This window comes from Odocoileus virginianus, chromosome 27 (genome assembly GCF_023699985.2).
Source record: "Odocoileus virginianus isolate 20LAN1187 ecotype Illinois chromosome 27, Ovbor_1.2, whole genome shotgun sequence".
Taxonomy (NCBI): domain Eukaryota; kingdom Metazoa; phylum Chordata; class Mammalia; order Artiodactyla; family Cervidae; genus Odocoileus; species Odocoileus virginianus.
The window spans coordinates 23,280,992-23,294,429 of record NC_069700.1 but is presented as its reverse complement, the minus strand read 5'-3'; the positions used below and the strand labels follow the sequence as shown (position 1 = coordinate 23,294,429).

Here is a 13,438-nt window from a genome sequence, read left to right as displayed (position 1 = left end):
AGTCATCCCCTGGAGTCATGGTCTTGTTTTCCATTCCCACAATCAAAAGACGAGAGAGCCATTATCTCTAAGAGGATGTCATATTGCCCTGCTGGATTCTCTGGCAGTATAACATTTGACTCCGTTTTTCTGGTTTACTGTCATCAAATCGCCAGCTATTGCTTTGCATTAACTTTTAGTACGTTATGATGAAAAGTATTTGGGATTGTCAGTCACTGAGTTTTAGAGCTAGAAGAGATTTCAGCAACCCCTTAGACCAACCCTCTTATAGTTAACACTCAAGTGTTAGTTGCTCAATCCTGTCTGACTCTTTGTGACCCCATGGACTGTAGCCCACCAGGCTCCTCTGTCCATGGAATTTTCCAGACAAGAATACTGGAGTGAGTAGCCATTTCCTTCTCCAGGGGATCTATCCAACCCAGAGATTGAACCCCTTTCCCCTGCATTAAAGGCAGGATCTTTACTGTCTGAGCCATCAGGGAAACCCATAGTTAACACTGTTGCTTTCCAATTCCCTTTGTCAGCCCAATTTTCACCCAGTCTTTCACCTTTTCAGATGCTGCCAATGTGTTTTGGCCACAGGCTTGACTTAGTGGTGGGAATGACCTCACTGGTTTGGAATCTCAGCCTAAGCCAATCTGCTCACCCAGATCCCTACTGTTAGATGGGTGTTAAGGGACTGAATTGGGAGCTTCCCAAATTCATACATTGAAGTCCTAACCGCCAGTGACTCAAAACATGACTGTATTTGGAGATAGGGCCTTTAATGAGGTCCTTAAATTTAAATCAGGTTATTAGACTTGCCTTAATTCATTATGACTTCAGACACAGACATGTACAGAGAAATGACACTGTGAAGATATGTGGAGAAGATGACCATTTACAGGCCAACGAGAGAGCACGGAAGAAACCAAACCTGCTGACCGCTTGATCTCAGACTCTAGTTTACAGAACTGGGAGAAAATTAATTTCTGTTGTTTAAGCCACCCAGCCTGTGGTATTTTGTTTTGGCAGCCATAGCAGACTGATACGATGGTATTAGGCTTTGGGATGGAACCCAATTTGAGCCAAAAAGGAGAGACATTTTTTTAGAAACCTTGAGGAAAATAAAACCTCGGTAAACAAACTGCCTGCCACGCAGGACACCCAGGTTCGATCCCTGGGTCAGGAAGATCCCCTAGAGAAGGAAATGGCAACCCACTCCAGTATTCTGGCCTGAGAAATCCTAAGAACAGAGGAGCCTGGTGGGCTACAGTCCATGGGGTCACGACTGAGGGAGGAAAATAACATCCCTTTTTTAAAGGAGATTACCTGAAGACACACTCTTTTTTCTTCTCAACATTGTGAGACAGGGATGTGAAGCTTGTAAATTCTTGCCATTGTTTTGTCATCGAAAATGATACTATGACTGACAATGAGGCAATACTCAGAGATGATCATAGCCAGGGGAAACGAGGAAACAGGAGCTGGAGTTAATTAAACCAACCTCAAAGCCAGCTCAGTCTCTGGACTTCCAGTTATGTGAGCCAATACACCTCTGTTTAAGCCAGCTCAGACCAACTCTTCTGTTACTTACAGTTTTTAGTGTATTTGATGTGTTACCTATCCATTCATTTCACAGAGAGAGGCTGAAAGTGAAAGTCTATCAGTCATGTTCAACTCTTTAAGACCCCGTGGACTATACAGTCCATGGAATTCTCTAGGCCAGAGTACTGGAGTAGGTAAGATGTTCCTTTCTCCAGGGGATTTTCCCAACCCAGGGGTCAAACCCAGGTCTCCTGCATTGCAGGCAGATTCCTTACCAGCTGAACCACTAGGGAAGCCCAAGAATACTGGAGTGGGTAGCCTATCCCTTCTCCAGCGGATCTTCCCAACCCAAGAATCAGGGTCTCCTGCATTGCAGGCGGATTCTTTACCATCTAAGCTACCAGGGAGGCCTCTTCAAATTTAAGTAACTTGTCCGATGTACAACAGCATAGATTAAATAACTCAAAACAATGCTCCTTCCTTATCACATCTAGTGCTGCAGGGAGGTCAATTCTGACTCCATGTTAGGAATGTTTCTTTGACTTGCTTTTGTTAAAGCAATCATATATAATGGCCTGCCTCAGACACCTTGCCCCTCTGCCTGACTGTTAAGCGCATTTTTTCAGAACTCTGTCAACCTGTAGATGGTGGGAAAGAAATTAACATACTCCCGGCCTGAGCTTTGCCCTTCTAGAAGATATTTGCAAGATTAACGGCTTTCTTATTTTGTTCCCTCACCTTCCCCCCCACCCCATGTCTCTGATCTATAAAGGAACCTAGCACCCAGACCTCAGTGAGATGGTTATTTTGAGACACTATCTGCCATCTCCTCGGTCAGCGGTCTTTTCAAATAAAGTTCTATTCCTTGCCTCAATGCCTCATCTCTTGGATTGAACCAGTTTGGATTAGTAACACTAGGTTCAAGATAGAGGGTACGCAGAAGCCACAGGGGTATAACATACAGCACAAGAAGTACAGTCAATAGTGTTATCATAACTCTCTATGGGGACAGATGGTTACTAGACCATGGTGATCATTTCATAATGTATGTAAATGTCAAATCACTATGCAGCACAGCTGAAACTAGCATAATGTTATATGTCAACCATGTTTCAATTTAAAAAAAAAAAATAGCAAAAATTTAAGAGAAAAAAAGAGATTGAGGGAATTCCCAGGTGGTGCAGTGGTTGGGACTTCACACTTTGAATGCAGGAGGCACAGGTTTGATCCCTGGGCAAGAAACTAAGATAATGCATGCCATGCAGCACAGTCAAAAAAATGAAAAAAAAAAAAGAAAAAGATTGAGAATACATACACAGTTGGTAGGAGCATTAAGAAAAGTACAAGTAAAGTAAAGGGTTTTATAAACATGAAGAAGAAAATATTCACTTTTCTCTGACAAATCCAGGAAGGCTAAAGAGAGACTTGGACGTATTAGAACAGGAGAGAAAGGACCTGAAAATTAGCTTTTTGGTGTTAGTAGGTCAGTTTTTTTGTCCTTCCCTGTAGCTTCATCTTTAGTCTCTTTAGAAGGGACTCCCCCCTACCCAGCTTTCTTCCCGTTTATTTCTTTCATTGTCTTCCTATTTATGAGTTTCAAAGTGGCTCAGTGGCAAAGAATCCATCTGCTAATGCAGGAGACACAGATTTGATCCCTGGCCCGGGAAGATCCCACATGCTGCCAAGCAACTAAAGCCGTGTGCCACGACTCCTGAGCCAGTTCTCTGGAGTCTGGGAGCTGCAACTACCAAAGCTTGCAACTAGAGAAGAATATGAGCTATTGATACAAAAACAGCAGAAGGATTTTGACTATGTGCAATTTATTTTTAAAAAAATCCAACTTTCTATATTCTTCTCATAGGCTTCCCTGGTGGCTCAGATGGTGAAGAATCCACCTGTAATGTGGGAGACCTGGGTTTGACCCCTGGGTTGGGAAGATCCCCTGGAGGAGGGCATGACAACTCACTCCAGTGTTCTTGCCTGGAGAATCCCATGGACAGAGGGACCTGGCAGGCTACAGTCCATGGGGTTGCAAAGAGTTGGACACAACTGAGCGACTATGCACACACATTCTTCTCATGGTTAGCTCTTTTTTGCCATTGTCTTTGTTCTCATGATTTCAAACGATTGTTTGGGGGTTTAAACTGCCTATTACCTTAAAGTACAATTGATATTACATCCAAATGTATGACATTCCCCTCATTATAATCAGGGGAAAATCATCATGTTTTTAGTGTCAATCTACTTGACAACTATATTGACCACTCATATTTTTTCTAGAAACCATAGTCTAGAAATTGGATATGAATACTCTAGAAATTGCAGTCCAGAATTTCTGCCTCCTTGGTTTAAAATCCCCAATGTTCCAAAAAAAAAATCTTCAGTATTAAGAACACCAATCTTTGAAGTTAGCCAAGACTATTCCCTGATGCTCCAGTTGATTTTGTATGTTAATATACTCTATGCCTTCTTTCTTTATATTGGAAACAAAAAAATTCTTTTAAAAAAAATGTTACCTACTTGCTCAAAGACTGAAAAGGAAAATGCATTTAAGTTTCATTCAACAATATTCATGCTCCACTGACCCCAGTTCCCCTTTCTTTCCCTCATTTTGTGATTCTAGGGCTACTTTTTTTCATGGAGTTTTGAAGACAAGACTGAGTAAAAAGAATGTGTCCTGCTTTTTAAGTGTTTCCAGTAAGGACTAAAAAGTGTGCTGCTTGGCAGCTGATGCAGCCATAACTTCTTCCCCTTTACTCTCAGTGTTCACATAACAACAAGGTGAACTTAACCGAGTTTTACTAACTGTGACTGGCAGAAGAAAGCTCTCTGATCTTCGCTGTTTTAAGAACTATTGTCAGTGAATAATTGCCATGTTAAATTACGTGGTAAAGAGGTGATCTTCAGTTTTAGGCTATCAAGGAGACTTTGACAAAGTGCTTTGTATTTCCATTTGTTTTCTTGCGGCGTCACGGTCTGCTCAAAACCCCACTGTCATTTCCAATCACTGACCACTAAGACATTAACCAAGACTACAACAGTTTCAGTGTCATTTTGGCATCCAACAAGAAGCCACTAGAAATCCCTGAAAATGCACAAACTTGCCCACAGGTCCTAGGAAATAGCACATCAAATAAAATTTCTATCCAGGACCATTAAAAAAATAAAATAAAAAATTAACAAAACAAAGGAAAACAAATTTAAAAAAACATAGTGCTTCATTTGCAGCCTCCCTATCAGCTGCAGATTTGAGATTCAGTGAACATGCCAGAAGCAGCCAGCCAGGTCTTGTGACTCACAGACACATGATGCTTCTGCTAGGAACACAGACAGGTGGATATGGTCCTGATCTATTCACCAACTCTGTCCTGGGATTTCAGATATATCACCCATGAGCTGGTGAAAAATGATGCCACTTGCTTTTCTTTTTTTTAATGAATCCTTGTAGATTCAAGATCACTTTGAAAAAGGAAAGGAAAGGAAAGGAACCTTAAAATCAAATAGGTTGTGTGGCAGCAGCTTCAGTGTGTAGGATTTACTTTTAGAGGATCTCAGGTGGAGCTGTCAAGCTCTTTGTGCTTCCAACTCACTGGGAGGGTCCTTACAACAGCCTATGGCTGGGGCTCCATTCATTCTGAATCATTGACCCAACAATTCCATTTCTAGACGGGAAACAAAAGAGATTTTACTTTTCACTTAGCAAAATTTGTATCCTGTTTGAATGTTCTATGTTTATATTATCTTCAGGGACTTCCCTCATGGTCCAATGGTTAAGATCTCAAGCTTCCACCACAGGGGGCAAGGGTTCAATCCCTGATTGGGGAACTAAGATCTCACATGCCATACAATGCAGCTAAAAAGAAAAATTTAACTTGAAAAGCACTTGCCTTTAATATGGCCTTTCCTATATGCTCCTCACTTGCTCATGGTTATAGTTCTTCTAGGTTCTCAAAATCCCAAACCCACATCGAAACCGAAATCTATTGTTTTTAGTGTATTGGACTGATACTATGAAGTTTTATGATAGAAACATGGATTGTAGAGTCTGGTTCTGTCAGTATATACATTTAGTTGAGTTGTATAACCTCTCCGAGTCTCAGATTCTTCAACCATGAAGTGGGCACATTAACCCTGTACTTATTCCTTGAGGTTGAGTGGAAACTAAATGATATCCATGTAAAGCAGTTTTTACAATACTGCTTCTGTTTTATGTTTTGGATTTTGGGCCACAAAGCATGCGGTATCTTAACTCCCCAACCAGGAATTGAACCCACACCCCCTGAATTGGAAGGCAAAGATTAACCACTGGACATCCAGGGAAGTCCCTAAAGCAGTTTTTATAAAGCAGGTATTCAATAATGGTGTGTATCCATTACCTATTCTAACCCCCATTCCTGCCCTGACATAAGGGGTAGTTTATAGTATATTTAATTCATTTATTCATATCATCTTTTCATGCAAATAAGTGATCTCTCATTTACAAATGTGGAAAATATATGATCACTTTCTGAGCTGAGTATCCCAGTCTGAACTCAAAGGTAAATAGTATTAATAGTTATTATATAGATGTTTATTTTGGTTAGCAAATGTCCTCTGGTTCTTTTCTGCAAGCTTTTCCTTACCACCTGCCATGTGTGTATCCATCTTTCCTCTTTGGTGTTTGTTTATATATAACCACACCTTTCACGGCTTCCCAAAGCTCAAAAGATGTTTCAGTGGGGAGTGTGTTTTTAGACAGGAGACAGATGGACCAGGGATAAACACAAGTCTTTGTTGTTGTTGATGATGGTATTTCATGTTTGCCATACACAGTCCAGGAACTAAAATGAGATAAGAAGCCAAAGGGATTCTGCTAATATAGTATGTGGCCTGTGTTTGGGGCTTGATAGTTTTCCCATATACTTTACCTCATTGAACAAAGTTTAGTAACATTGTTATTTAGCATTCTCCTGCCAGCTCTGGGGAGGGTATTGGGGTCCCTTGTGCCTGGACCAGCAGCATCAGTATCACCTGGAATCTTATTAGAAGTCTAGAATCTCAGCTGCCCCCTCCCCAACTATGGAATCTGCATTTTCAATAACACCCGCACATGATGTGGGTATACGGTATAGTTAGGGAAGTTCTGACCTAGGGAACATTTAAGTCTCATCAGTTGCCTGGGATACCTGACTGTCCCATGATATCTTTTAGTTTCATTGAGACTGTATTCCAGGCTTCCCACGTGGCATTAGTGGTAAAGAACCTGCCAGATGCAAGGGATGAGGGTTCGATCCCTGGGTTAGTATTTTTGCCTGGAGGATCCCATGAACAGAGAAGCCTGGCAGGCTGTGGTTCATACGGTCACAAAGAGTTGAACACGACCGAAGCAACTTAGCACACACACAAAGTCAAGACCTCGACATTCAGAACAGGCTTACTACATCTTTTTTCTGGTGTAAACTATGTCAGTACCTTTTAGTAGCTGATTCTCAGTTGAAATGGTAAAGTTCTTTAGTATCATTACTCTAAATTCTTTTTCAGATAGGTTGCCTATTTCCTCTTCATTTATTTGGTCTTGTAGGTTTTTACCTTCTTCCTTCTTCTGTAACATATCTCTTTGTCATTTCACTGTATGCTTATGGCTGACTCATGTTATTATATGGCAGGAACCAACACATTCTAAAGCAATTATTCCCTCAATTTAAAAAGATTGCCCCGCCCCCCCCCCTCAAAATGTAGGGTTGAATCATAGACTGAATTCTATTTGGCAAGAATACCCTCAGGACCAGACAAGTGGTTGGACTTAATGCCTTTTATGGCCTCATTTCACAGTATGACTCTGTACTTCCACATTTCTACTACGGAATCACAGGGAGAGTTAAAACGAGAGTAGTAGCCAACGTAATCATGATGATCAGAATTAGTGAGTTTACACAATATCTCTAAATCTTAGACCAATTTCTCAATCACTGGCATAGTACCCCAGTCAGGAAACTAAGATCCCACAAGCCACGTGGTGTGGCCAAAAAAATAGGAAGAGTAAAAAAAAATTTAAAAAAAAATAGGAAGAGTGCTGTCTGTGCTTCAGACAGTGTTCTAAGGCTTAAAAAATGTCAACTCATTTGATCTGAAAACAACACTGGAAGATATGTGCTACTATCATGGCTACGTTATAAATGAAGAAACCAGGACACAGAGAGGTCAAGTGACTTGCCCAGGGTCATATAGTCAGTAAATGGCTTAAGTGACACATGAGGTGGCAGTAGGTTGCTCCTGACAGTCACCATATCCTACCTTTTGTCTCTTCTAACCAAATCTAGTGCCGAGTCCCTCCTAAGAGATTCCATCATGTCTACCCCACCTCACATTAGCCGAACGCATGAAAACTCATTTTCCCTCTATTTTATTAAAATTAGCATTCTCTGGTGTATTTGTTTTAGCCAGTTACTAGGAAAAAACAGAAATCCGATTTAAACTAATTCATACCAAGGATTATTAAATCAGATTATGCCTTAACCTAGTCATCACTGCATGGGTTTTGACAGCTCCAAAGAGAACACTCACTATGTTAAAGGAATTCATCTCAGTTGTAATAATTTTCAAAATTTAGGAGGGTCAAATCCTGGGGGGCAAAGGTGGGGGGGCGGGGGGCAGTGTCCAATAGGAAGGACCTAAATCCCAAACATCTAGCCTCAAATCCCAAAAGTTTCCTTTTCTAGGTCAGGGTTGTGCATAAAACTTCATTTGGGAAAATAAAGGAGAGTCTGTTGCTTAAAATACTAATAAATGGACCCATTGCTCTAGTCACTTTCTGGCTTTCCTTTCCTCCCCTGCCCACCACGGGATACATCCTGTGCACCTCTTTCTGGATAAGAAAGCACCTAGGGACTCACACAATGGGCAGAACACCTCTGTGATCGAAGAACTTCTGGAGGGGATCCAGGTAGTAATTTTGAGCAAATACTTTGAGCCTCTCAGCAAGGTGAAATCACACTGCAGAGGTGAACATCTGAATTCTTCTTTTTCTTTTTTTTTAATTGTCATACCACACAGCATGCAGGATCTTAGTTCCCAAACCAGGGCCTGGACTCAGTTCCAGGAGTGAGAACACCAAGTCCTGACCACTGGACCACCAGGGCATCCCCAGGATTATTCTATTTGATGTGTGTGAGTTGCTCAGTCATGTCCGACTCTTTGTGACCCCGTGGACTGTAGCCCACCAGGCTCCTCTGTCCACGGAATTCTCCAAGCAAGAATACTGGAGCGGGTTGCCATTTCCTCCTCCAAGGGATCTTCCCATTCTAGGGATCCAACCTGCATCTCCTGTGTTTCCTGCATTGGCATGCAGATTTTTTACCACTGCGCCAGATACCTGGTGCCAACAGCCACATTTCCCGGTATCTTGACCTCAAACATTCTTGACAAAGCAAAGCTTTTCTGCTGCGCATGACCAGAATAGGAAAGTGACCAGCCATGCAGCCTTCCTCCAGTTCCCCTCAGCAAAGGCCTGAAACCTCTGGGGGTTGGCGCTGAAACCTCTGGGTTGGCCCCAGGCAGTTGGCGCTTTGGCCTCTCGCAGTTCTTCCTGCTAAATGGCTGAGACTGCATCTGACCAAGTGACCAACAACTGGTCAGTGTTGACCTTCGATGAAGTCAGATTTCTGTTCAAGGGTCAGATCACTGCTTGAAGCAGTTTCTTCCTCCACACCCGGTGAATTCCCCAGGGAATCATGCGGGTTTATGCAGATTTCTGCAAGCCCTCGTTAGTGTTGAGTGCAGCCGGGAATGCTCTTCTTGGTTCTAGTTAGTGATTAACTTTTGAAGGCAATTCTTCTATAGCGTTTGTGTGAGTGACATGGAGCACCTGTTTTAAGTGATTCCACACCAAGTTACATGCTGCTTTTCCTGATCAAGCCATGGCCCAGTTCCAAAGGGTTGTGAGTTTTGATGAGTCCGTTTTAATTAGTATGACTATGTTCCCGAGATTTGCTGTATAATTTTGTACCTATGTGTGTGTGTGTGTGTGTGTGTGTGTTCGGTTGCTTCAGTCGTGTCCAACTCTTTGCGACCCCATGGACTGTGGTCCATCAGGCTCCCCTGTCCATAGGATTCTTCAGGCAAGAATCCTGGAGTGGGTTTCCACTTCCCTATCCAGTGGATCTTCCCAACCCAAGGATTGAACCTTGCATGGCAGATGGGTTATATACTTAAACTGGTTGATAGTGACGTAAATGAAAAGGAAATCCAAGAAAGAGGGGAGATGTGTAAACACAGAGCTGATTCACTTTGCTCTTCAGCAGAAACAAACACAACATTGTAACGCAACTATACTTCAATAAAAATTAATTTAAAATTTAAATTTAAAAAATTGTTGAGAAGGTAAATCTCATGTGACCACAGGAGAAAAAGGGTTGGAAGGTATGTAAGGAAGCTTTGGGAGGTGATTGTTATGTTTATTACCTGAACTACAGAGATGGTAACAAGGTTTTATACATATGCCCCCAAATCACCAAATATTATACATTGGTTATGGTCCAGTTTTTTGTATACTAATTATATCTCCCTAAACCTGAGTGTATGTGTGGGGATGGGGAATAAAGTCCTTCTCTCTCAGAAATTTCTCAATTGCTACAGAAGGAAAATCAGCGTGCTTTCTCCCAGATCACCACTGTGGTCCCCTATGGTTGCCTAGGGGCTTCCATTGTGGCTCAGCTGGTAAAAGAATCCGCCTGCAAAGTGGGAGACCTGGGTTCGATCCCTGGGTTGGGAAGATCCCCTGGGGAAGGGAATGGCAACCTACTCGAGTATTCTGGCCTGGAGAATTCCATGGACTGTATAGTCCATGGGGTCACAAAGAGTCAGACCCGACTGAACGACTTTCACTTCACTCCTTCATGGTTGACTAAACTGTTTTCCACTTAAGCTCTTTAACCTCTGGGAATCCACAAGCCAGTTCAGTGACATGCCCAGAGAAATCAGCAACCTGACTATAGTGAGAGCTGTATACACATTTCTCAGTGAGAAAGCCCTGGACTACCACTTCTATTCAGCTCCTGCTAGTAGGTTTCTTTTTATGTTACTAAGATTGAGGCTCATTCACCATGTACATTGGAAACCTTATGGTTTAAGCTTGTGGCAAAGGAAATGGCAACCCACTCCAGTACTCTTGCCTGGAGAATCCCATGGGCAGAGGAGACTGGCGGGCTACAGTCCATGGGGTCACAGAAGAGTCAGACACGATTTAGTGACTAACCAACCAACCAACCAAAGCAGGTTTTGTCAAGACCTGTGTCTATGATCAAGGTTTTATATGTTTGATGATTTTTAAATGCATATATTCAGCAGACTTGCCTCCTCATAAATTTTGGTTCCTCATTTCAACTGATTGCTCAGTTTCTGTTGTTTGAAAGGACTTGTCCGACTAATGACCCACATGCTTTGTAAACCAACTTGTCTTCCCCAGTCAAAATACCACTTCCTCTGGATTCGCCATTTATGTCCCCATTTCTTTAAACAATTCCTTTTTCTGGTCTCTCGAGCTCAGCATTATATTTAATTTACTCATCAAAATATTTTCGTAGCCTAATAGGTTTGATTTTTGCAAGCCTACCCTACAGAAATAATGGAAACAGTGACAGACTTTATTTTGGGAGGCTCTAAAATCACTGCAGATGGTGACTGCAGCCATGAAATTAAAACACGCTTGCTCCTTGGAAGAAAATTTATTTGTTTTTTTTTTTTTTGAAAACAGAAAACACATATTTATTTAAGATAACACAAGCCCTCCTCGAAAGAAATTTCGTTAAAATCACGGATTGGGAGAAAAAAACGAACACAGTAAAAGCAGGCAGCAGAGACACCACCCCACCCCAAGGGGCACCGCGTCTGGTCCCAGACAGGTCTGCAGAGCAGAGACCCACGTGGGTGACGGGCTGCAAAATCAAGCCTAGAAGTAGGTCAGCTCGTCATGCCTGCCTTTGTTGGTCTGGTAGCTGGTCAAGGCCACGGGCTTGTTCTCGTGCGGCAGGCTTTCAAACACTCGGATGTGCACGAAGTCATCCTCGTCCACTTGAACCTTGATGAAGTAGTTCTTCCCAGCAACCAACTGGCTTTTGAACTCCAGAGCCTTGAACACTGGGAACTTCTTGTTCTCCTTCTCCAGCTGGGACTTCACCTTGTCGGCGATAGCCTGGGTCTCGGCCGTGGCCGGCTGCGTGGCGGAAGGCGCTCCGCACATCATCTTGGCGGCTGGCTGGGTGGGAGCGGGAAGAAAATTTATGACCAACCTAAACAGCATATTAAAAAGCAGAGACATTACTTTGCCAACAAAGATCCATCCAGTTAAAGCTGTGGTTTTTCCAGTAGTCATGTATGGATGTGAGAGTTGGACTATAAAGAAAGCTGAGCACCAGAGAATTGATGCTTTTAAACTGTGGTGTTGGAGAAGACTTGAGAATCCCTTGGACAGCAAGGAGATCCAGTCAGTCCATCCTAAAGGAAATGAGTCCTGAATATTCATTGGATGGACTGATGTTGAAGCTGAAACTCCAATACTTTGGCCACCTGATGCAAAGAACTGACTCACTGGAAAAGACCCTGATGCTGGGAAAGATTGAAGGTGGGAATGACAGAGGATGAGATGGTTGGATGGCATCACCGACTCAATGGACATGGGTATGGGTAAACTCCAGGAGTTGGTTCTGGACAGGGAGGCCTGGAGTGCTGCAGTCCATGGGATCGCAAAAAGTTGGACACAACTGAGTGACTGAATTGAACTGAACCATACAGAACTGTTCTTTTTTTGGAATCGTGCTTGCAATTTGCAGGTGCCAACAGGGGAATTGTGGTTCCAGCTATGGAATTGAGGCTAACTGATCAGCCTCTTGAGAAACCTGTATGCAGGTCAGGAAGAAACAGTTAGAACTGGACATGGAACAACAGACTGGTTCCAAGTAGGAAAAGGAGTACGTCAAGGCTGTATATTGTCACCCTGCTTATTTAACTTATATGCAGAGTATATCATGAGAAATGCTGGGCTGGAGGAAGCACAAGCTGGAATTAAGATTGCTGGGAAAAATATGAATAACCTCAGATATGCAGAAGACACCACCCTCATGGCAGAAAGTGAAGAGGAACTAAAGAGCCTCTTGATGAAAGTGAAAGAGGAGAGTGAAAAAGTTGGCTTAAAGCTCAACTATCAGAAAACTAAGACCAGGGCATCTGGTCTCATCATTTCATGGCGAATAGATGGGGAAACAGTGGAAACAGTGGCTGACTTTATTTTTTTGGCTCCAAAATCACTGCAGATGGTGATTGAAGCCATGAAATTAAAAGACGCTTACTTCTTGGAAGAAAAGTTATGACCAACCTAGACAGCATATTAAAAAGCAGAGACATTACTTTGCCAACAAAGGTCCGTCTGGTGAAGGCTATGGTTTTTCCAGTGGTCATGTATGGATGTGAGAGTTGGACTGTGAAGAAAGCTGAGCACCGAAGAATTGATGCTTTTGAACTGTGGTGTTGGAGAAGACTCTTAAGAGTCCCTTGGACTGCAAGAAGATCCAACCAGTCCATCCTAAAGGAGATCAGTCCTGGGTGTTCATTGGAAGAACTGATGTTGAAGCTGAAACTCTGATATTTTGGCCACCTGATGTGAAGAGTTGACTCATTTGAAAAGACCCTGATGTTGGGAAGGATTGAGGGCAGGAGGAGAAGGGGACGACAGAGGATGAGATGGTTGGATGGCATCACCAACTCAATGGACATGGGTTTGGGTAAACTCTGGGAGTTGGTGATGAACAGGGAGGCCTGGCATGCTGTAGTTCATGGGGTTGCAAAGAGTTGGACACGACTGAGTGACTGAACTGAACTGAACTGATCAGCCTGACTCAAGTAATAAATAACTGAAAGTCAGTCTTCTGTGTATACATTA

At 42.6% G+C, this 13,438-nt stretch overlaps 1 protein-coding gene across 1 annotated transcript; it reads right to left on the bottom strand.

The window, feature by feature from the left end:
- Positions 1-11,227: 11,227 nt before the first annotated feature.
- LOC110149722 (cystatin-B) lies at positions 11,228-11,785 on the bottom strand. Its single transcript, XM_020912304.2, has one exon. The coding sequence runs from the start codon at positions 11,744-11,746 to the stop codon at positions 11,453-11,455; it is 294 nt and encodes a 97-aa protein (XP_020767963.2). The 5' UTR covers positions 11,747-11,785; the 3' UTR covers positions 11,228-11,452.
- Positions 11,786-13,438: the final 1,653 nt, after the last annotated feature.